This window comes from Tachypleus tridentatus, chromosome 8 (genome assembly GCF_004210375.1).
Source record: "Tachypleus tridentatus isolate NWPU-2018 chromosome 8, ASM421037v1, whole genome shotgun sequence".
Lineage (NCBI taxonomy): Eukaryota > Metazoa > Arthropoda > Merostomata > Xiphosura > Limulidae > Tachypleus > Tachypleus tridentatus.
The window spans coordinates 142,660,353-142,686,609 of NC_134832.1; the positions used below are offsets into that span (position 1 = coordinate 142,660,353).

The window sequence follows — 26,257 nt, forward strand, 5'->3', positions numbered from 1 at the left end:
AAATATATTAAATGGCTGACATATAACATATATACTACCACTGATAATATTCGTGTTGAGAAAGAGACATTAGTTTAACTTTGCACTCCTCCCTCTTCTAATGGTTTGTCTGGGAATTTCGCACAAAGTTACACAAGAGCTATCTAACTTTTTTGAATTGCTTGTCTTTAGACATGGTAGACACCACAGAAACAAAAGAATTAAAGAGAGTACTTAACAAATCAGGGCTGGGTATAAGCAGCAGGGTATTTAATGAAATGAATTGGAAAGCCACATAAGATTTCCTGTTGTCCTTCAAGTGTTATTACTTGTACCTCACCTGGTGACATCAAACTGACAACTCTGTTTCACATGTGTTTATATAGGTATATATATTATATTTATTGCATTTAGGTGAAATACAGTTTTCAATTTTACAAGACCAAAATAATTCAAAAGAAAGATGACATCAAACTGACAACTCTGTTTCACATGTGTTTATATATGTATATATATTATATTTATTGCATTTAGGTGAAATACAGTTTTCAATTTTACAAGACCAAAATAATTCAAAAGAAAGATGTATACTATCATATAAAAAAATTCTGTTTCTACTAGAAAATATTAATTTATTACAAAATTTATTGTTACTCCTAAGAGAAAAATTTATTAACCTTGCAGGTAAACCTTAAAATACCAGTTGTTATATATTTATTTATTTATGTAGTTATATTGGTAACAATATTGCTTTAATTATAGAATTAGTTTTTGAAATATTAAAAAAAACATCAATAAGGGAACTTCAGGTAGAAGCTAATTTAAATATATATTGGAAAATTAAAATAACAATATAAACAGCACTTAACTTCAAGAAATATTTCTACATTATGATATAACAATCAATATTTGGTTTCATTTCAACCAAACTGTTAAGATATACTAAACTATGAATTTTGTAAGACTTACAATCTTATGCACTACACATACTGTATTGGCATTTGGCACAAAATAATAAAGTCCTGAAACTGTTATTGTTTTCATACAGTTTTCATATCAGAATTACAAATCTCAAAAAGTTTAAATACAAAACTACTAGAAGACACATTTAAACTCGAAAAAAAAGTACTGAATTGTCTGTTTACCAAAGGTCAATAAAAAAACAAATATTTAACAGTTGTTAACAAACAGTTCTTCATATACTGGGATAATGATAATTAGAAAACATTTTAACTTATAAGGAATGTGTGTAGATATATATTATTTCAAAACAGATGTCTGCTACAAGTCTTTCAGTTTGTAACTCCATAAGACTTAGCATCAATCTTATTCAATATGTATACATATATACACAAAAAAGTTACCTTACAATAAAACAAACTCATATAATACTAGGTAATCTTCTGGTTAAAATAAATTCTCCAAAATATAGTACAATAAAAATATTTAGAAAATAGCTTTAGGAGATCTAACTTCAAAATATATCACTTAGAACAGCATAAACCAAGGTTTCTTACAGTTAAAGATTTCACCAAACTACATCTGTGAAATACAGATGCAGAAAAATATGTCCTTACATCATGTTATAAACATTTACAAATTTTCATGCATGTGTATATATATAATGCTTCTTTTTGTTAAAAATTATTCATCATCTTAAAATTTTATTTTTTCAGACCTGCATTAGTTAAACAAACAAACTGTTTAAATCATCATATCATCGTCAACACTCACTGAACTTTGCTAAAAGGTCATGAAGAATTATTAAAAAAAACACTTTTAGTGATGGATTTTTTTATGTTTCAAACAATTACACTGACAAAAGTTTTATAAAAATTTCTTATTTAAATAATAAATTCTCATTACCCTTCTACAGACTATGATGATTCTTCAATTTTAAACTTGTTAGTTAACAGATTACGCTAGTTCCCGATTCTTCAACCTTGCCATTGTTTACGAAGTTAAATACAAACTTTAAGGCACTATCACCTGACTTTATAGTTCAATTTGAGTCATATTTATTTCAAATACAATATAAAGATGAAGAAAAGTTTCATATACTCTTTTAATAACTATGCAAAACCTAACCATTAGGGCTTTAAAACAAGCTACAAAAATATGTTCCCACTTTACTTTGTTAGACAAATCCAATGGACAAAAGCATCTCAATATAAATATATCCAGAATAATTACCATTGAGATATTACATGGATACACAGATACAGCATATATAATAATTTTCAGAAAAGTGAACTGTAATATACAAGTCCTTCATGATATTAAAATATGACATCTGTAACCCACCAATAGGTTCAATCTGTTACCAGATGACAAAAGTGTTTCATTGTTAAGGTACCGTGACTTTAGAACAAGTAATAATAACAAAAAGGTGACATCAATTAATATCATGATAGTTTACAGTCTAAATTTTGCTGACTATGAGGCAATGATTACAAAAGATGATGATAAAAGGCACAAGCTGGCATCAGGTGCTGACAGACATGATGTTGGTAGGATTTTATCATACAGAAACAAAAATAACCCTTGCAATTATTAAAATATTTTCTATTGAGAGTAGAGATTAAATGATACATTTTATTCTGTTTTAATTTCATGTTTCAAATAAACTGAATAGACGTATAACTGACATATAATAGACATGCTGTTTTTAATGTATCCTTGTTTTGAAAATAGCACAAATAAGCTAACAGCAGTGAACAATGAAAGTGTTAATACCCTTACCAGCCATTCTGAAATATATAACATATGAATAAAACTCCAGTTCTGATATTCAGTTTTATGCTGTTAGTTGTTTCATGCCAGTAAACTGAAATATTTTTACTAATGCTAAACCAAATTCTGAGAATAATTTTCAAATATATAATTTGTTTTTCTTTCGACTAAAAAAACTAAATTGTGTTCTCAGTGATGTCAAGAAAACCCACTTGTAAAGAAATATATATGTAAAACCGGCTCATTTGGGTTGGGAAAATTTTTTACATAGAGGAGTGAACAACGTTTCAACGTGAACCTGATGATGACCGAAGAAGGTCGAAACGTTGTTCACTCCTCTATGTAAAAAATTTTCCCAACCCAAATGAGCCGTTTTTACATATATAAATTGTGTTCTGTGTATATGATCCTCAGAGACGTGTACAAAACACTAGTCACCTGATTAAAATACTTATGTATATTAATGTTTAAGGTATTCAAATATGTTTATGATAGTATATGATTCTATGAAGTTAAAATAATTTTTCTTTGGGAAAATTCTCGTATCTTTGGCCTGTTTTGTGCTTTTTTACTAGATCTACAAAACTGAACCTCATCAAAAGTAGCAGATGTCACTTTCATTTGTACAACCTGAGCCACAAGAAACATTCTTTAATTAAAAGGTGAAAATATTCCATGATAGACTGGCTAGACAGAGTACTCATTATGATTACATTGGAATGGTCAGCAATTACCTGTTATAGAAAAAAACAAGTATAGAAGATGAAAGTCTTCTAACCTGAAGATGGTAGATGATTTAAGCATCATTTTTTACACTTCTTTTTTTCTATAAGAGGCAGTTGTCACCCATTCCAGTGTATTCAGCTGAAAATATTGTTAAACATGAAAGAACCCAATTGGTGGAATCAGTAAATTCTTATAACTGTAGGTTTGAGTTTCTTTTTTTATACAGATTTAAAATTTTATGTATTTCTTGATAGTTTATGATAAAGAAAGATATTAATTAATTTACAAGTCATATTTTAGTTGCAACCTATATAGTTAACTTACTTTTGGTTAGAAGATATTAATAGCTGACAAGACTGATTTCTTCCAAAAAACAATCCTGAAACATACACTTCTGGTACTTATTTTATGTTAAGCCCAGCAATGATGATTCACAAATACTGATGCGTTGTTTGTTTAACATCTACAGAACAACATAAGACCAGAAAGTTGTGTTAAACTGAGAACTAACAAGTAAACATTTTGTAGTTAAGATACTATGTTACTAAAAACACCTATGATACTATCCAGTTTGAAGAAGTCAAGAGATTGGAAGATATATTAAACTTAGTATATACAAATATATATATATATAAAAGTTCATAAACTTTGAAAAAAATATGTAAACAATAAACATTTTCATTATCTCTTAGAAATACATTTTCCAAATATACTTAATTATTTCAGTATATAATATGTTTATATAAAACAATATTACATCCATTCAGCATGATGTTGGGACAATATTATACATTACCAAAAATAAATGACTAACTACCGTATTGCCAACCAAGAGTGAACATTATGCTTGTATCTAGTAAGATCTTACAAAAAAACTAATACACTTAAATGTGAAGATTCTCTTTCCTTGTAAATAATAAGCACTTGGTATGCACCTACAAACAGTGCTGATAAATTATCAGTTAATTATAGGGCATAATATATTATAAATACAAATAATATATATACAAAATTATCAAACTATTGTAAATAATTACTGTGCTACCATGTAATAAGTCTAGAATAGATTTCAATTATTAGTGCAGCATTTACCCACTAATTACACAGCCTTTTGTGAAAAATGAAGTTAATTATTAGTGCAACATTTACTCACTACTTATACAGGCTTTTGTAAAAAAGGAAAAAAAAGTTAATAAAATACTGGGTGCTTTTCAAGTACTGCTGTTTCACTTTGCTTTCATTTTTGTACATAAAATAAACTTCTTGTTGGAGTTCATGAGGGTCTGTATCCTGTCATCGTGGAGAACGACCTTTTGACCTCTTCTTCGCACCACCACTACATAAGCAGTAACAGCAACTACAGACAGCCCACAGTATCAGGCAAAGAATAAATGTTCCACCAGCAGCAATCCCAACCCAGATCCACAAGTCTGTTCCTATTACTACAGAGAGTAACGACAAAAAGAAAAACATTGTGAGGAAGGAGTTTTTTTTATTGATAAGCTGTCATCTGTAAATAAATCCTAAAACTTCACAAGTGTGCTTCTGTTATTGTAACAACCTCAGCATGATCTTTATCAAATACGTTTTCTATGAATATACCACTGGTATCTATACCACCAGCGAAACAATTACAACATGGCTGTGTTGAAATTATTCTCACTAATATACTACTATCCACACATAATTTTACATCTCTAAATATGTGTTCCTATTATTGTCATAATGAAAAAAAATACTGATTGTGTGAAACCAATTCTAATCAACAAATTAATTTTACATATAAAAAAAACTGTTCGTATTACAATAGTAATGTAAAACAAAATGCAGTAACTGGATCATTGGACTTCATGCACATTCACATGCTGGACTCCAAAAGGAAACTTTATTCATACAAACAAACAAAAAAATTAACAATTAATAATCTTGAGATGTGTCTTAATATTTCTGCAAATTATTTATATTTCTATATGCAAACAATCTGTGAACATTAATAAACTGATATGGTATAACAGTTGCAAGCCATATGCAATGTGTTAAGAAACATCTGGTTCATGGTGAATTAATGAATATTCAACTGTGTCATTCTGCCACAAAAAATATTACTAGTTGAGTACAGAGTAACAGACCTTGCTAAAGAAGGATATTCCTATAGCAAGATTAAATGATGGTCAAAGAGAATACAACATGAAAACCAGATCTATATCAATAGAAATACACTCATTCACAAATTCAGAGCAAATCTTCACCTTTAACTTTCCCATAAAAAGCCATGACTGTAATCTGAGTATATCTACTGCTACCTCTAAGAAGATAAGAGACAGAGATTTGAAGCTGATAAGAACTCAAGTTTTTACCCAAGTTTTGAAACCAGTACTTACTTTCCTCAGTAACTTGCTACAAAAAAAAACCAACTAAACTGGATCAACCTCATTTGACTACATACGTATCATGTCCCCCACAGATACAACATAGCCATAATCCACATAGAGAAAAAACCTATTGAAAATTTATCAAAATATAGGGTATACAAGTTAACATTTTCCTAAAATTAAAATGTATTTTCAAAAATACTTACCTCTTCTCACACTTATAGCTATTACTCAACTGCCATAGTTTCCATTTTTGTTCATCTAAGCACTGGTCTAATTTTGTTCTCACTTGTTTTATATCCTACTCAACTGCCCTTGGTAACATACTCTCCATCTACATCAATGCACCCTCTATCCTAGTATTGTATATAAGAACCACATTCAGTTAACTTTATTAGTTTTTTGAGACTAACAACATCCCAGTCTCTAACACTGACTCTTAATGGAGAGGAAGGGCAGAAGAGTGTGGGATGAGGTTAGTATTATTGGAAATATATTTTCAATTTAGGAAAATGTTAACTTCCAAAACTTACTAATCATCTGCTGACACTTACAGCTAGAATCCTACACTGATAAGGTCAAAGGGCTAGTGATGGCATTAGCTATAAAAAAAAAAAGCATCTGCACAGACCAAAGATGTGTATCAAGATGGTGGCACCCTAGTGGAAGAAACACACTACATCCATAACAGGAATGTTCTTTATCCTGAACTAAGTTCCAATAGCAAAGGTGGAATTGTACATGAGTAATCATCACTACAGGCCAGCCCCAACCAGATAGCCAAGATTCCTTACTTGGGGTTGTAATTAAAGGGTCTTTGTCCCTTTCTCTCATTGGTGGCATGGGAAATTAGAATGCAATGCTATATATAAATACACTTTGACTGGATCCCAACTTGTAGGCATAGAGTAACGTGTTCCAAGCCTCTGGAATCATGATGACAAGGATTAGCAACATCAAAACATACAAACTTTCTTCTCCACCTGAAGAAGTTCAAATAACAAAACTCCATGCTCACAATGATGGAATCAACAAAAGGAACATATTTCATCCAATTTGCAATTATGAATATTCATCCTCATTTTCGAACTGAGTGGGCAAAGATTATTCCACTTGCTTCTAGGATAATAGAGAGGACATGGAACAATATACTCAACCAAGAACCTAGGATGGATGTGGGTGTTTTTCTTATAGAGAGCCACTTCGGGCTATCTGCCAAGCCCACTGAGGGAAATTGAAACCTATGATGGGACCACTCCATGTTTAGAATTATGAGGAGATAACAGATGTCCTTCCATGAACAATAAACTAAATCAATATTGATCAAATAGATAGCTTAGCACCAAATCTGAACTGGCATTTCAAATAAGCTCTTTCAAAGGTTGGTGCTGCTTCTACTGACATCTAAAAAAACATCCAGGGATCCAGTTAGGTGATCTCCAACTTCATAATCTTCTCCAAGAGTGAATAAAAAAGCTCAAACACTCTGGAGGAAAAGTCTCCATCTACCACTATTGTGACTGGAAAATGGGTGCTGTAAAAACTCCCCAGCTCTGCTAGTAGAATCTGGAAACACTGCAATAAGTTAACTAAATTCCCTAAATATTAAAAGGCAAAATGACACCAATTTAGTCAATCTGATGATCAGCAGAGACAGTCAGGATCCAGCATAATATGGTAATACTTTCTGATGAGCTCATAGATGGTATTATAGAAACCCTGATTTCTACAAAACTTGTTGCAACTAGTAGTAAGTATAGTTAAATTGGTTGTTATTGTACAATTGGACTAATAAAAGTATACCTGCCTGAGCAACACTTCCCACAAACTGCGATCTAGTGAAAACGAGAATTAATGTACCCTGGCAAGTAAAGTGACAAGAAAAACAAAAATACTCACTCCTCCTTATAATCTAACAAATGTTGTCAAAATAGTAAGAGGGAGTAGTTTGAAATCCTCAGGAAAAGAAGAAACTGCCAGATCATTTCCAGGATGTGAGATAAACATTTTGGGAGAAAGACACACACTAACCTGTATGATGTCCCATAGAGGATAATTCAAATGGCCAGTGAAAGATATAGAAATGTGATGAATCTGATTAGATGCAACTCTCATACATTTCCTTGTTTGTAAAAAAGAGTCAAGAATAAGCAATATGAGTACTTACAAAGTAATTAAGGATAAATCTCTGGAAAGTGAAGAACCCAATGACTAAAGAAAGATCTTCCATCACCATAAAAGGAGTTAATGTGATCCACATAACACTTCAGGGCCCTCACAGGACTTAACAAATGTCCATTGTCAAATTGATCATAGAGATGTGAAATAGCTGGCAAAAAAATTGGAAAGATTTATTTACTTCCCTAACTGCCAGTCTTAGAAAAAACAGGCCTATCGCAGTATAACAAGACCAAAGTGGAGTGGTAGAGAGTCCTCCACATATGTAGTGCAAATCTACAACGTCCACATACCAAAAAAAAAAAACCCTTCAAAGGAAAGGTGATACATGGTACACAAAACTAAAGACTTGAATGGATGTTGAAATAAAGCATGTAATACCACCCTAATATCCCAATTAAGTAATTAAAAAGGTCATTTAGGAAGAAGGACTATAAACAATCGGAGAAGGCCAAATAGCACTGGGGAGTCAGATTTTCTGATGCTTATAAAAACCAAAAATAGTCAATAAAGCTGCCTTCTACAAAGTGGCAGTAGATAAAGCTAAAGCTGAGTCAAAAACTTGGCAATATAAAAAAAGAGATATATGACAGATTTTTTTTTGACTAAAGTTGGTTCAATCTCCTCACAAGATTCCATGGGTTACATGTGTACCATTTCCATTGATAAATTGCTATTATAGGTCTATGGATAAACTGAGACACAAACAAGGCAAATATAAAAGTTAAACTCTGATATCATGCAAGGACTACATTACTTCCACACATGAAGTTTTAGCTTGGAAAAGTGTCTGTGTAGAATGTTGGATTGAAGTTGCCTGAACTGATAGCCAAAGAGGCAGACGTTGACCTTCTCAAAGATACTGTAGAAGAAAAAAACATGTTTGAGTTGGCCAATCTGGAGCTACCAACAGCTCTCAAACAGATCATCGAACCACAGCCATAACTCTGAGCAACAGAGGTAGAATCTCATCTAATCTTGACTCAATGCATTTATCACCAAAGCACAAGGATAAGGTGCTGATGACCAAAAATGCCTATAGTTGAGAGTTTCAGTGAGTGGTAAGTGCATCAGTCATCACAGTCTCAAACTGAGAGCAAGTCCACCAGAAAACCTTGCAATGAAGCATCTATATGGTTAGGAGAATTCAACTGGTCTGAAACAGGTGATCTACTATTAAAATCAAAACCCCTGGAAGATGGCAAGACAGGAGACTGATATGATGGGAGTGATTCCAATAAAGAAATATTCACACTTTGAAAAAAAAGAAAAGAAAAAGGTCCCAAGAATGTGCACCCTCATGATAGGAAGTTCAAGGGACACTGTGGAATTGATGGAATGAATCATAACAATTTTCCCCTCCAATAATCTAGTCCTTGAACCATTGTCTGTTAGATGGCAAGAAGTTGTAAATGACTAGTTTAGAAGGAAGATTCATCTTCTATCCACATATTCTGGAATTCCTGACATTTGATATGTACACCTCATCCCTGAAGTGAGGTATTTATGAAAAGATGAAATTTGGGATGAGGGGTAGTATAAGAACTAAGATATTACTCCTGATGAATGAGATTGGATGATCCACTGGTTGTGCAATAACCACTGAAGGGACTGCACGTGTTTTCATCCCAAAGGAATCAGGGATTTGAGGGTTGCCCACATACCCAAAAAAAAAGATAGAATCAGAACCACAAACATAAGTAAAAGTCTGAATGCCCATCCTATAACCTTAAGCTGGATGGGATTTGGATAAGACTGGTTTGTTTGTTTTGAACTAAGCACAAAGCTACAGAATGGGTTATCTGTGCTCTGTCCGCCACGGGTATCGAAACCCGGTTTTTAGTGTGTAAGTCCGCAGACATACCACTGTGCCACTGGGGGGCTTGGATAAGACTGGCTTACAACAGGTCAGGAAAGACACACAGTTGGAAAATATTGCAAGTCAGTAAAAGAATGGATTTCTCAGCTCTGATAAGAAAGCCAGCCTTAGTGGCTTCTGGAAGGAGAATCTGGGCATATTGTTCTGCCATCTAATAAGACAGTGCCAGAAGTAACCAGCTGTCCAGATAATGGAGTGTGTAAATGCTCAAAATATGAAGGTGACAATATAATCTTGTATGACTGCAAAAGACATGTGATGTAGATGCTAGGCCAAAGGGTAGATCCTTGAACAGCAGAACCTAACCCTGTGCATAGAACTTATACTGGTAGGACAACTTCACTACAACAACGTGAAGTTCTGCATCAGCAACATCAACCTTGATCATCCACAAATCTGGTTGAGACAAGAAATATTGGTCATTGGCTACCAATTTCATGTCTTCTTTAGTACAACAAATAAATGGAAATAAAATCCTAGAGGAATGGGACCAACCAGAAAGGGCCTCCAAACATTACAAACCTCTCCAATCTTTGATAGATGCTAAATAGCAGAGGTGGAAAAAAGAAGGCTGATTAGCCTATGTCCTGGAAAATTATGTCACTTTCTTTTTTTTTTAGATAATAATTATGAAATATAATTTATACAGAATGCCACTAGGTATGCAAATATCCCAACCAAATAAATTATTGCAGCACGTGTGAAGAGAAACCCATGTCTTAATGATGTGTCACGAAAAAGTGATAAAATTATGTGAATAAGATACTTACATACAGTACCAGGATAGAGGATGCATTGGTTTAGGTGGAGAGTATGTTACCAAGGGCAGTTGACTGGAGAATAAAAGACTGAAGCAAATGAGAAAACAAAATCAGATCAATGCTTAAATTGGCAAAGATGAAAACCCTGACAATTAAGTAGTAGCTACAAGTGCAAGATGAGGTAAGTATGTTTTGGAATTGACTTTGATGTCCTTTGCAAGAGGCTGTTATAATATCTTAATATAATATGTTGGGCCAAATTGAACTTTAATGATGACCATAAGACTGTTCCTGACTGACAATGAATGTACTAGTCCCAGCAGTATAGAGAACCAAGATCAGTGTTTTTATACAGTACAATCAATCATGGTATTTCTCTCAGATCATAATATTAGACTAGATAAAAATATACTACTAAAGTATCTTTTATACAGTTATAAACGTGTATCCATGAACAACAAAAACAAAATCTCCAAAAATCAAAAATTTAAAAAATATATATGTTCTGTTTAGATCATTTTTTTGAAATACGTAAAGTACAAAAACACTGGAAGATAGATTATATTTCAATATTTGTATTATAATATATTACATTTTGAAAACAAAATTACCCCAACAATACCACTTCAAGATTAATGTGCTGCACTTAAACATGTTAATTTTTGTGGTCAGTAAAACAATTATTATTTGGTTAGTAGAGCTATAAAATGGGCAATTTGCAACCTGTCCACTGCAGGGAAAATGATGACTTCAGCTGTTAAATATGTAATTTACAGCTGACAAACTTGGGAAGTATAAAATAAATTTTCTAGTCTTACTACTACCACTTCATTCCATTTATTAGTAACAGATATTTAGCTAAAATTTCAAAATCAATTTAAAAACAAATTATAAGAGTTGCCATCAAACTTTTTATAAATTTATACTCATGTGCATACTCCCCAAAATTAAATATTAATGGAAGTAGGACAATTAAGGAGCTGCTATCAGTAAGACGAGTTACTATCTACTGTAACCTATTTTCAGGTATAACCAGGTTAAATGAAAATTTATATAAAAAGATATACAACAATTATAATCAAATAATTCATAAGTTTATACCTGACTACATGATCTCAACAACTGAAAACTATAAAATTATAATATTTTGGTCAAACAGTGTTCTAATTACATTTCCTTACCATTAGAGAATGTTCCAATGTATTGTTTAATTACTTCTGTGGCATTTTTTCTAAACTCTTCAAACTCTGCAATTGATTTCACTTCAGCTACAATTCAGGAAAGAACTAATCATCAGTCATATGATTCATAAAATTTTCAGTTGTAAAATTGACTAGCTTTACATTTATTGATTCATTACCTTTTGCAATACACAGTTCTTTAGTTTGTGACTACATACCTCTTAATATAAATACTTTCTTTATAAAATTAATTTTAAGAATGAACCTACAAAAACTTGCGAAATGGGTAAAGCATACCTATCAAAATATGGTAATGGAAGCTAGTAAAAAAAATAGGTCATATTTCATGAACAAAGTTTAAAATGAATGCATTAAAATTAATTTTGAAAAGAAAATATTTGTAACATTTTCCTTGTGATAGCCACAGGTAATTATGTAAACCATTTTGTAAAATGTCAAATGTTATAAGCTATCTTATAAGGGCTTTATAAACAGAGATATAATATATGAATTGTGAGTTATTCAACTTTACAGTTGTGTTACAAGCAACAGATTTTATAAGTGTGAAACTTTAAGAGTCGCCACAGTCTTAAAGTTGTTTCATGAAAAGAAAATTCCTTAACCACAAGTGTTCAAACATACCAGAAGCTTAAACAGATTCTTCTAATACAAGCAACTGTAAATGGTTTAATTTTTATAGCTGTTTCATGAACAACAGATTCCTTCCATGTCAGGGCTTTAATGGTTCCAAGTCTTACAAGTACTTAACAAACAACAGATTCCTCAAATATGAACAACTGCATACTGCTCTTGTTATTTTATAAAGAAAATAACTTCATCAATCTCTAAATTTTAACAAAAAGTAATATAAAGAACAACTTGCTTTTGCTAGTTCATTTTTAACATTAGTTACAGTTAAATAATTTGAAACAATGAACCATTAATGTTTAATGATCTGTCCACCTTTTATGTTTACAGTGGTACATCCTATTGTGTGAAAATTACTTTAGATCACATAGCTTTTGTGATTTTGGGTTTTTCTACAAAACTAACAATGGATAATATAAAAACAGTGTAAAAAGCTGTGAACCATACTGACCTAACTGATAATTCACCTAATACATTCCAATCCTTAATATGCATTTTAGTTTTCTGATATATTGATCTGTAACATTAAGTTTGTTACACAGGACATTAACTTATAATTTGTGTTTTACTTCTCATCTATTCTGCTAGCTGTCTTTTGATACAAAAAAACCTTTATAATATTAAACTCATAATCTCTTCTAAGATAAGTTTCCTATGTTAGGCTTAGGGTATAGATGGTGATATATCAAAAATTGTCAGATTTAATTTATTTTCCTTAGTAAGTGTACAGTATCTTAGATAAAAGGCAATTACAGAAAAATAACATGCAATAGAATGTACAACAATCAAAAACTATTCTTCAATACACAAAACAGGTTATTTATACAGCACCCACTCAATTTTAGACAAGTACTGCAGGATAATAAAATAATACTGCAAACCTAAATAAACTTGTTGAGTGCTCTCAAATAGTTGTTTCTCCTTATAATTCTGTTATATAGTTCTACTATATACACTTACTTTATTGTTAATAAAAGTTATTTACTACATGTATTCTTTAACATTTCTGAAAAGAGGCAAATGATGTGGGTCTATATAGCTTAACAATTATAAAAAAATATGTGGTACCATCTGATATGTTCCTACCAAGTCCATATTAAGGGTGTCATTGACCTAGGCTTACCAACTTAAAGAGGTCCCATTGAGACAGAACCTCTATATGCAATACATTTATTGTCATAGCATCATGCCTCCTAATTAGTGTGAGGCCCTGAGATTCAGACTGGTAAGCCTATGTCTTAATCCAGGGGTTGGTTCCTACCAATTTTTGAACAAAATAAATCTGTAAGACCATATCTAGTTCCACTGCATGTATGATTACTTTATGAAATCTTTATGCATTGAAACTCTAATTGTTATATATTAATCAAAACCATGTCTATATATTATTATACACACACCAAACCAAAAGAATGTCTCATCATGAAGTATGAATAATTCTCAGCAAAACAAAAAACAACCATAATACACAACTGGTGCCTGACTATTTATGAACATAGTTTTTACATATACAAAGAACTAACTAGACAAGTTAAATATGTATGAATGAAAATAAAACAAAAATAAAAACATCTTTCTCCATATAAAAACCTTTTTTCATTTATAAACAAGATTTTACAGAAATTATTCTGACTATGTGAAAGCATCAATAAAATTGCATTTTTGTATCATTCTATAAACATATGTGAAAGCAAAAAGACAGATACTTACTAAACACAATAAAACATATACACAAGGCCAAAAGAATGTGCTTCATCTTTGACGAAAGTTCCTGAAATACAGACATAATCTTGTTGGAATCAGATACTGGCAAATATATTCCAATAAAGCATGCATATTGTTTTAGTCTAGTTTTTCAGTTATTACTGATAAACAACTATGTTACAATTACTTAAGTTCATATTCAGAAATATATATACTGTACTCATAAATGTATTTTATCTTTATGAAAAAAAAAATTTAAAAGTCTCACTTCAATTAAGGTTTAACAAGGTGGTTTTATACACACTAATTACTTAAATTAGTGGTTTAGCTAGTGTTGACATATAAATAACAAGTCTGACAGTTCAAGTCTGGATTAATGTGTGGTTTCATAACTTAAAAAAAAAAAGTGTTTATCTCCAAACAAGTGAGACAACCTGAGTAATTTTCAGATGATACAGGGAATAAACTATTATTATTACTTTGTATAAGAACTAGATGTCTACGTGTACCCTAATTTATAAACTTGCAAAATTTGAAAGGTTTCTCAAGAATTTGTATCAGTTGTTTGATGGAGAATGTATATTGCAATATTCTTGTGAAATTTAGCTCAGTTTTCATATGCAATTTTTAGAAATGCTTAAAAGTCTCAAAGTTAAAATTAGACAACCCAAAAGCTTGTAAGTATTTATTCTTCACATTTATCTTGACCCAGCATGGCCAGGTGGTTAAGGAACTTGACTTGTAATCTGAGGGTCACAGGTTCGAATCCCCATCACACCAAACATGTTTGCCCTTTCAGCCATAGGGGTGTTGTAATGTGAAGGTCAATTCCACTATTCATTGGTAAAAAAGTAGCCCAAGAGTTGGCGGTGGGTGGTGATGACTAGCTGCCTTCCCTGTAGTCTTACACTGCTAAATCAGGAACAGCTTGCACAGATAGCCCTCGTGTAGCTTTGTGCAAAACTTAAAAAAAAACAAAAAAACATTTATCTTTGTGTTAAAAATCTGTGTATGTACCATAAGGTTGATGAAACTATACATTTTAATAGAAGATATATTTGCAAGTAAAAGACTTATAATTCCAAGATGGGATGTACACTGGGATGTACACCAAGAATGAGATGCACAGAACCAATGTTTGTCAGACTTTCCTGAAAGTTAACATTTTTCTACACAAAAAACATATTTTTGATTGGTATTTACCTCGTTTCACACAAAACTGTCTTGACCTTCAACTCTAAGCATTGCTAAAATATTTTTTAGTTGTAGCACACCAGTCTGTTATGTCTCTATATTTTCATGCCATTTCAGAACACATGGTTACTCTGCACTAATCATACTATACTACACCACATTTACTAATACAGATAGCTCCCTCTACTTCTCTAGTGCAATCCTCACTTTCAAAAATTGTAGTTAAGAACTAAAATACTGGCACATCAGTGGGAATGAAGGGGGTGAGGGAAGATAAGTATCTATCAGAAATACACATCAGTGGGAATGAAGGGGGTGAGGGAAGATAAGTATCTATCAGAAATACATTTTCAGTGTCAGAAAATGTTAACTTCCAAGATGGTACTACCTCCATTCACCCAAAGCTAGAATTACACACTGAAAAGGTGGAAAGTCTGGTGAAAATGTGACAGTATTCAAACAAGCAGACAACAAACACCTGAAAGGAATGTGTGCCAGAAAAAGAAAGTAAAGCACACATGTGGAGTATAGTACTATTTATGGAACAGGTATACTCCTCACCAAGTAATGAAACAGTAATATAAATATCGGGTGGAATGTATGAGACAAGTATTGAAAATGCAGTAAAAAGATGTACAGCACTTTATTTTGAAGCAGTGCAGTGTAACTATGACATGGATTAGTGCACAGTGGACATATAAAATGTCTAGTATGCAATAGACAACAGGTCCAAAGAATTATATGCTAAGGGAAGAGTTCCAGAGCACACTGGAGCAAGTCCACTGATGTCTTATTGAGAATAGTGGTAGCAACAAAAGCTATCTTCTCCTCAAAAGAAAAATAACAGTGAAGTGTCATAATCAAGTAGTGAGAGAAAGTTTTGTGTGACAATTTTGAATCAGCTAGTAGTCAACAGACAGTGCATTATTATAGTATGTTTTACAGCCAAACATGACGAGGGTTAAAGGATGACCATAAATTCTATATCTATAGGCCATGTGCAATCCACACAGACAAAAAAAAACACACAGGGAAAGAATCTCCCGATATGTCAAATTAAGTCAAGTGCTGGTCATCTGGGTTAAAACTTCATTAGAAGCCCCTTGCATTACATTTAAGCCCAACAAGTGCAGTCTGCCAGACAATAAACACCTACGAGAATCTCCTCAGGATACATCAGGTTATGGCATCCAATTCAACATAATACTGTCCTTTTCAGAACAATCTTTCAAAAATGCAAGTTACTGAACTCTGGACTTTAAAACCCACTTGATATATCTTAAAGACTCGTGCTAATTCTGTACTAACAAGCCAAATAAATCAAAACTGAAGCTTGTAACAGATAGGATATGATAGCTTAACTAGTTTCAATTATGAATTAATAAACATTCACAATGTTGTTTTCTTGTTTGTTTGTATTTTTAATTTTGCACAAAGCTACATGACAGCTATCAGCACTAGCCCTCCCTAATTTAGCAGTGTAAGACTAGAGGGAAGGCAGCTTGTCATCACCACCCACCACCAACTCTTGGGCTACTTTTTTACTAACAAATAGTAGGATTAATCATCATATTATTATGCCCCAAGATACTTATCTTCCCTTACCCCCTTCCTTCCCACTGATGTACCAGTATTTTAGTTCTTAACTGCAATTTTTGAAAGTGAGGATTGCACTAGAGAAGTAGAGAGAGCTATCTGTATTAGTAAATGTGGTGTAGTATAGTATGATTAGTGCAGAGTAACCATGTGTTCTGAAATGGCATGAAAATATAGAGACATAACAGACTGGTGTGCTACAACTAAAAAATATTTTAGCAATGCTTAGAGTTGAAGGTCAAGACAGTTTTGTGTGAAACGAGGTAAATACCAATCAAAAATATGTTTGTTGTGTAGAAAAATGTTAACTTTCAGAAAAGTCTGACAAACATTGGTTCTGTGCATCTCATTCTTGGTGTACATCCCAGTGTACATCCCATCTTGGAATTATAAGTCTTTTACTTGCAAATAAATCTTCTATTAAAATGTATAGTTTCATCAACCTTATGGTACATACACAGATTTTTAACACAAAGATATATGTTGTTGTTTTTTTTATTTTGCACAAAGCTACACAAGGGTTGTCTGTGCAAGCTGTTCCTAATTTAGCAGTGTAAGACTACAGGGAAGGCAGCTAGTAATCACCACCCACTGCCAACTCTTGGGCTACTTTTTTACCAATGAATAGTGGGATTGACCATCACATTATAACATCACCATGGCTGAAAGTGCAGGCATGTTTGGTGTGACAGATATTCAAACCTGCTACCCTTGGATTACAAGTCGAGCTCTTTAACCATCTGGCCATGCCAGGCCTATTGTTTTCTTAATATTATTATATTAAACAGTCTCAATTACTTTTAAGTTATGGAAAGTATGTTACAATTTTTTTAAAGAAAGACAATGACCACTAACCATTACCTACATTTTAAAATTAACATCCCCAGGTGGAAATTAGTCATACATAAGTAAGTTGCTTCTAATGACAGCCTTACAAGGTAATATTTCAGGAACTATACTTCTGGGCTATTTATGGCTATTATATAAAGAATAAGTGGATGTAGTGACACAGACTGTAAGGATGTGTTGAAGAGTCAAAACTGTTTTAATATAACATACCCAACCTCTGTATTAATGTATTCACAACCAACACCAGCTTTGTGAGGTTTAGGACCACCTAAAGGATACGTCCTTCTATTTTTACTAATGAAAGTGGTATGAATAACACCTTCTGTGCAACATGCAGCTACTTATTAAAGGAAACATGAGATAAGTTAGTTCTCTAAAGAGTTTCCACTTCACTTACTAGATGGAACCAACATTCAATCAATCAACAATTAAAAACATTTGTAACAAGAAACTTAACAAAGGTTCTAGTTTCAATAATTCAGAAACTAGCAACCGGTCTGTGTTGTTACACATCACAGCCAGAGAGTGTTGGTAAAAACGAAATAAGCAATACTGGAGTGCCTTGTTCAGTGAATAAATAGCATTTTTAAAAATACAAACTTATTAAGGTCTTAGACACACATACTGCCTCACCATCACCAAGTCCACACCATTCAATTTCCACCACAAGAAGGTTTATTGATTTTATGAAGATGGAACAGCAGACCATTCAGTAACTACAGTTTTCAAATAAATACCAGTCATCAGTTTCTCTCTTCTGAATGCAGAATTCAAAACTGTGATTGTGATGAAAAGTTGAAATTAGCAAAATTATGCACCGGACTTTCAACGTGACAATTACAGTGACCTATGAAGTAAACTATTCAAGAACTTCAGATTTACTAAAACTATACTAACTGTCCATGAGGCTATCAACCATACACACACACTGGAAAAATTTCCTGGGTCATGCAAGGAAATAGTATTGCAAGATTCCTTGTTAATATAACAGATAATGCCAGTACCAATTTAAGAGAAATTACCATAACCATTCCACTGTTCTAAAGTACTATCACTCATATTCCAGATCAGAAACATGGTTGGAGTGTCTCTATTAAACCATACTGCAGATTCATTATGCTTTGTCATCACTAGTTGTGACAATTATCATACCATCTTTCATTCAAAAATATTCTGAAATTTCCATATTGAAATTCCAAGAAAATCTGAAATCAATTGATATGCATTATCCAATCACATTTGAACTCAAAAATAGTATTAGCTATTAGATTTTCCAGGTTTGATGTTAAAGAAACGCGAATGTATCTTGGAACGGCTGGTATGGATATTAACACTTTTATTGATAAGGAGAGAACAACGTTTCGGCCTTCCAAGGCAATTTTCAGGTTAACCTGAAGATGACCTAGGAAGGTCAAAACATTGTTCTCTCCTTATCAATAAAAGTGTTAATATCCATACCAGCCATTCCAAGATACATTTTTTACTTCAAGTGGATTTCTCATCATCAAAGTAGATACTTTATTTCACTTCACCAGCTGTAGCTCCCTAGCCTGTAGTGAAAGTTTAATTTATTAACACATTTATCTTGACAGCAGTTGTGTTTGAAGTGATATGAAATGAAAAGTGCAAAAAGTGGTGTAGTTTTTAGCATGATAGAAGAGAAGATAGACAAAGTATTTCTTAAAATTACTGTTTTCTAATCTTAGTCATAATTAATCAAACTACAATAAACATACAAGAGATTCAGGTGCTGTCAAAAGAGTGAAACTTCTGGAGAGCAGTGCTAGAATGAGTGGTTGACATTGTGGTCTTCCTCTCCAAAAAATATTTGAATTTTTTGGTTAAACATAATCTAGTTTTTACAGAAATTGACATCAGAAATTCCAAAGTTCAAACCAATGGTTATTACTTGTGCAATACTATTCAAAATGAATTAACTAAACTGGTACCAAGGGATATTGAAAACATTAACACATCTTTTGAAGACTGCACAATATTTTTCCTTAATTTTGGATTGTACCCCCAATCTCTTTTATAAAGAATGTAATTTTGAGATCTGTGGAATGCATGAATGGGACAAGACAGAATATTAAAAAGAACTTTACTGATTACCTGAAAGTGGACAACACATCAGGCAACTGATTGCTGGAAACATTTCTTAATTGTACGTAAAATTGGGCCTTGAACATTCAGAATTGTAAGGTCAATCACATCATAATGGATCAAATATAAAAGTGAGAATATTGGCACACAAGTACAGCTTCTTGAAACAAATGTTAAGGCTTTATGTGTCCCTTGCAAAAGCCACTCACTAAAACTTATGAAAGTTGATGGTGTAATATCATCTACTAGTGTTCTGTCAATTTTCAGGTTTATGACAACACTTCAGACCACATTTTCTTCATCTCAGCACACCAAACAATGGGAGAGTTCAATCACACATCAGATGGGAGAGTCATACCACTTGCGTGAAAACTTCCTGCTACCACTTAGATAATTTCACAAAAGCATTAGGAAATCTGGATAGGTATGGACAAAAGATAAAAGATGCCTTAGCTGCCAAATCAATTTTACTGGCTGCAAGATATTCATATTATCTGCAATTATCTGATATGAGATTTTGTTTCAGATTAACAAAGCTAGCAAACCTGCACAGTCATAAAGGGTCTCACTCAATGTATTGAAAGGTAACATGAAGGTAATGTACAAATGTCTTCAGCAATACTGTGAACTAGCTTCATCAATGCCACCACCATTGAGCATGAAATCTCCAAAACAAGGAAAGTCAAAAGAGTTTTTCCTGAGCTGTGTTCTCAGCTGAAAAGGAAATTATTTTAAAAACTCTGATGATGATGTTAACACACTTTTTTTCCAGAATAACATTTAAAGAATGATTTTCCTCTGCAACTTCTGAGCCATACTTTGAGTTCTGTGAAAGAACATTTTGACCAATAAATGAAGTATCTGACTGGTATAGGTTCTTATATTGTGCCAAAAATCTCATTGATAAGAAATTATTTTACTCTAAGAAATTTGGGAGAAAAATAGGTGCCATTGATACAGATGAGTTTAAGTGGAGCTCAAACGATTTCTGCCTGTTGTTTGAGACAACAAAAAATAACTTTTCACAAAAAATTATCTGATTACAACTGCTGGAAAAGTAACTGTTGGTCACTCCTCCTACCTTCATCCTCCTTCCATAATTGTAGTGATTATGCATTTAACAAGTATAGAAGAAAAACTAAAAGTAGGAGGGTCCAAGATCTATCTGAATGAGCAGAGCATGATAATGTACAAAACAGGCACACCTATTACAGCTGGGAACCAGGGCTCTCATTAGAGCTCTGGAAGCTCTTTGGTTGTGCATTAACCATATGCATTCTTCTGCTTTTTCTAATTTTGATACATTCTTACTTGTAACTCTTCAGTACATTAAAGTTTGTGCACTCTAAACAGTGCAACAGACTTACCTCAAAAAGAGTTAGCATGTTAAGGCATATAGTAGTACATAATCTAAGTTTTGGGGGCATAAATGGAGACCGAACATAGGAATGAGCATGTTTCTCTTCAACAGCTTGACTTCCAAGCGAGTCTGTGTTTTCTGAAAAATCAATCTCCTGATGAGAAAAGGAAAGCGAGGAAGAGCCTGGAAAGATTTAGGACAAGACTGAGAATATGAATATAACAAACTAGAAGACAAAGAAGAAGATCTCTATCATTAGGAAGGAATAATTAAACTTCTTGAAAAAGAAAAAGCTGTTAGCTATAAGAAAATTAAAACATTTTGATTTTAAACACTGACATAGTAAATTCTGTTAACTATTATTTACTGTACTACTAATCATATCAGTGACAACTGTTAAATTATCAGGAGTTAATCAAACTGTAGTGAATTTTGATAAATACACCATTATCAAGATGTGTTTGTTTAAAATACACTTTAAAACATCTAATACAATAAGGTAAGAATAGTTTTTCACACAATATGAGGTTTGTTTAATAGTTGGTAAGTATAAAGATATAGTTTGTTTTATCCGTGTTCTGTTAAACAGAGAAATTAAAACCTAATTCTTAACATTATAAGCCCTCAGACTTAACACTGCAGAGGGGATGGGACGAATTTTTATGGGAAATGCTTCTTTTACAAATCCAATATTAATTTCTTTTTAACCTGAAATACATAGAATTATAAAGATAACTGTAACTCAGGTAATGAACTAAAGAAAATGTTACCCATGGAATCCTATTCTGATAAGTTTTGACCAATAAGAGGCTCTCAAAGTTTTACTAACATCCCATATCTGAAATTAAGGGTGAGCAGGTATTCATGATGGATCACAGTCATCATGGACATTCTAAGGTGAGGCATTTAAATTAAAAAAGACATATTCTACTGTTTTCAAATTACAATAAATGTATTTTTATGAGATACCTTGTGTTTTTTCCCAACTGCAAAAAAATCAAAATAGAAGAGATTCACCATTGCTAATATTGACCACAGGGGAAGGGAGAATCCAAAAACTTTGTAATGATAAGTGCATGGAATCTCATGCACAAAACTAACCTTGTCCTGTAACCCTATAATTTTCCTACAGTCACTTAAATGAAAGCAAGTATTAGTTACTGATAATACAACAGTTTTTCAACCAATAATGTTTCAACTTTACCTACAATCATTTTCTACTTTCAAGTGTTTTTTCCTTTCAACAAGTTTAACTATAAACAAAAGTAAAAAAAAAACTGTGACAGTATTTACCCAAAGGGTAAACAGATTCATATGTATCAATTAATCATACTAATTATTGCTAGGATTTCCTACATATTTTACCCAAATGTTTTGGTTAATTTTTTACACTGAATAGTTGTAGTAAGCAAACATATAGTCACTCAACATGTTACAATATAAGGTAACTGCAGTCTGTATCAGTTGTGAACACATTACAAATAAACTGATAATTTATGGATTATATATACAGAGAAAACATATCTGAGGATAAAACGTCCTATCTACAAACTTAGCAAGAAGTGACATGCCTTGAAATAAACTGTTCAGAGAAAAACTGTGATCAATCATGAATTTTTAGAATGGTAGAAGAGATAAAGATTACTTTTTCAAAGTTTATAAAAGATTATAAACAGGCACTTTGAAGAAAATAAAGAGATGGATACTTACAATGATAGTAATTACAAGAAATATGACATAAAGAGGAAGGTTTTGTGAAAATGAAAATCTGGTGGTGCCCCGAATCAGGTGTTAAAAATTCTTACAAGAATGGACAATCTCTCTACAGGTGGCTTGTTTGAGTAGCAGAATAAGAAAGATTATAAATAGGAACTATTAAGAATTTTGATAGAAGATATTAGCTTGTTTATTAACAAAATTATTTTTGATTACAAACAGAATGTTTACTGTATGATACGGTATGTACTATTATTTTAAATTATAGTTGGCTTAGTTAATAAATATAAAAGCAATAAAAGTTACCTAGTTTTATTGCTATGGTTGTTTATTATTGTTGATTGAAGGGTTTTTGCCAATTCCAGTTGGGCAAACAGAAGTTTAAAAATAATTAATAAATAAATATTTTTATTAAATGCAAAAATATTATTAAGCCAATTGAAAATATGAAATTTCTATGAAACAACTGAGAAATTATACAAGTGATTGCACTACAACTAAAGTTATTCACCTTTCAAGTCTATTTAACACTGAATATTGTAAATTACAATATAAATTAATTACTGAGCTAGATCTATACTTGTTTAGAGCAAATAAATACATGGTTAATTTACTGTCAAAAGCAAAGTAAATATCACACTTTAATTATGAAGAAATCAATCTAAAGGTGGCTCAATGAGACTAATTTGTCGTTAAGCTTAAATAAACTTAAGTAACAAAGACCTTCTGAAAGTATGTTGATCACAGAGGATTTTTTTGCATGGCTACTGTTAGTCTAATATAATTGGGACTAACCTGAATATCTTAGGCTTGCCAAATCTCATGAAATGTTATTTAATTTTCACTAACAGTAACGATATCCAAACTTCGAAACTTTGCATTCTGACTTTCATAATATTAACATTAATATGCTACATTACACTACAGCACACAGTATACAAAAGATTCAAAACTATATATATATATATATATATAAGCAAATCCAGAAACTGAGTTGCTTTTTTAGGTCAACATTGAGCATACCTTTGTTTACTTTGGCTGAAACAACTAAAATTAAAAGTTTAATTTTCATTTCTTAGGCTTAGCTACTGCTTATGACACGTTTATAAAATCAAAACAAACCTTTATTAAATTGTAATTATTTATCTCACCTTTTTTTATATAGTTATTACTCCAAAGTACACGATTAATGACATTACTTTCTTTTCAACGTACTCAAAATTATATAATGAAACTCACAAGTCCAACTTTGTTAAATTTGTACTCCAGGTTCGGAGTAAGCGAAAATCAAAAATAGACTACCTGGTTTTACATTCATTTTATTATGTAGGTCACTACTAATATATACTTCCGCAACCAATAATCTTGTTTAAATAGCATCAAGATACCAACTTAAGTTTGCTTTGTAAAAGCTGATTTTGTTGTACATGTTTCATGTAATAAGTATTATAAAATCTTATGCACATGTGTTGAAATAATGTTTAAACTAACCATAATAAAAAAGTTCCTCGCATTTTTTTTCCGAACTGTAAGACTATGCGCAGTGTAAATTAAGTCTCATATTTGTACTCCTGACTTCGTAAATGGATATTTTCATTATCATAAAACGTATATTGTTAAATTTAAAAAAATCACCACTGGCTTTAAAGAATATCCATGATTGGGATAAGTCAAGTGATGTTGAAAAATTGCCTTCGTATCCTCTCACCTTTCGCAGATTATTTTATGTATAAAATACAAACTTAAAGGCGCAGATAGCCTAGTTGCTCTGCGCCATAAAACACCAAACTAACCAACAAACTTAAAAGGAAGTAATACATTTTTTGATATTTTGTGATTTTTCTAGCCTTATGCACACATTCATACTCTTTTATGTAGCAACAGAGCAAAAGTTTTTAATTCTGTAAGTAATTTTTTGCCATATGTTCTGACAAGAAGAACCAACAATTTATGCTTGAATGCATTCAAGCAATTGCATTTTAAGATCAACTTTTATGACACCAGTGCGAAGTTAATTTGTTGTAACTTATTTCATCATTCGACAAGTTCTTCCGAGAATTAAGTAAAAAATAATGACAAGTAAAGACCATCCAAAGATAACGAATTAATTTATTTGTTAAATAATGTTATCTCTTTGGATTCTGTAAATCATATAATTGCTTCTTCTAAGTACCAATGAACTTCAGAGGATTACAATGGATTACTGACAGCTTGGATCGCTTATCTCTTTGGATTCTGTAAATCACATAATTGCTTCTTGTAAGTACCAGTTTACGTTCATTTTGACGCAAGTTGTAGGACTTAATTCACAAACAAACTTTTCAACATAAACTCTAAAATTACTGTAGGCCTAATTCGTGACCTTAATAGAAATTTATTATTTGGATAACAAACGTGAATAATATACCAATTAACTTCACTCAATCAATGAACCTCCTACTCAATCATTCACACTCTGAATACTTCACTTACTTCTAATCCAATATTTCAACGATAGCCTATATTTGCACTGAAGTACTCAGAATTTTAATGCTATCGTTATTGTGAACTCTCTAGGTATTCTGGGCCAAACTACTTTTATAATCTTACTTGAATGAAGTGTCGTGCTCTTTATAGACGGCATTTAAAGAAAAATTGAAAAACATAACATTGTTTCCTTCCTTGAATGCAAAGCCCTATGAAGAATCCTAATATTCTAAAATAAAACAGTGCATTAAATTGTTCATTCATCAAGTTTTGGGGCAATCTGTTCTTTTAAGGTCCACGGTATGTAAATGAAAAAAAATCAAAACTTGTCTATCGTTATTGCCAGCTGATCTATCACTTAGGGAGTTGTTCGTAACTAGACGGTCAAGTGAATTCACAGGTTATTCTATTCTTGATTTTTCTCTGGAATTAATAGTTTTCACATGTACTTAGGGCTTCCTTGGCAGTTTTTTTTTTTTCACTGATAAACCTTTCTCTGTAATTACCTAGTTAGCTGTTTTTTTCACCAATGAACTTCAGAAGATTACAATGGATTACTAACAGCTTGGATCGCTTATCTCTTTGGATTCGGTAAATCACATAATTGCTTCTTCTAAGTATCAGATAAGTTACTTTCCAACTCCTACTTAACTTTGGACTTCATCCTTTCTTGTTGCAGGGATTATACAATAATACCATGTCACATCGTTAGAATCTAGTCTTATCAGGATTAACATCATAACAATTTTACATTTTATCACTAGTTGATTTAAGTCATTTCCTAGGAAAGTCATGTATGACATCAATAATGT

General features: G+C 32.1%; 1 protein-coding gene across 1 annotated transcript; it reads right to left on the bottom strand.

Moving 5' to 3' along the window:
• Positions 1–364: 364 nt before the first annotated feature.
• Positions 365–24,437, bottom strand: LOC143223637 (uncharacterized). The gene is made up of 5 exons (XM_076451840.1): positions 24,131–24,437; positions 21,271–21,446; positions 14,168–14,228; positions 11,810–11,896; positions 365–4,880 (listed from the first exon to the last, which is right to left on the bottom strand). The coding sequence occupies exons 2-5, from the start codon at positions 21,328–21,330 to the stop codon at positions 4,732–4,734; spliced, it is 357 nt and encodes a 118-aa protein (XP_076307955.1). The 5' UTR covers positions 21,331–21,446; positions 24,131–24,437; the 3' UTR covers positions 365–4,731.
• Positions 24,438–26,257: the final 1,820 nt, after the last annotated feature.

What these genes read in the sequence shown, in the direction of transcription:
- LOC143223637 (XM_076451840.1), bottom strand. Translation starts at nt 21,330, where the DNA reads ATGCCCCCAAAACTTAGATTATGTACTACTATATGCCTTAACATGCTA. An exon ending in ACATGCTAACTCTTTTTGAG is followed by an intron (nt 14,229 to 21,270) that starts GTAAGTCTGTTG and finishes TCTGTATTTCAG; the next exon opens with GAACTTTCGTCAAAGATGAA. An exon ending in CATTGGAACATTCTCTAATG is followed by an intron (nt 4,881 to 11,809) that starts GTAAGGAAATGT and finishes TACTCTCTGTAG; the next exon opens with TAATAGGAACAGACTTGTGG.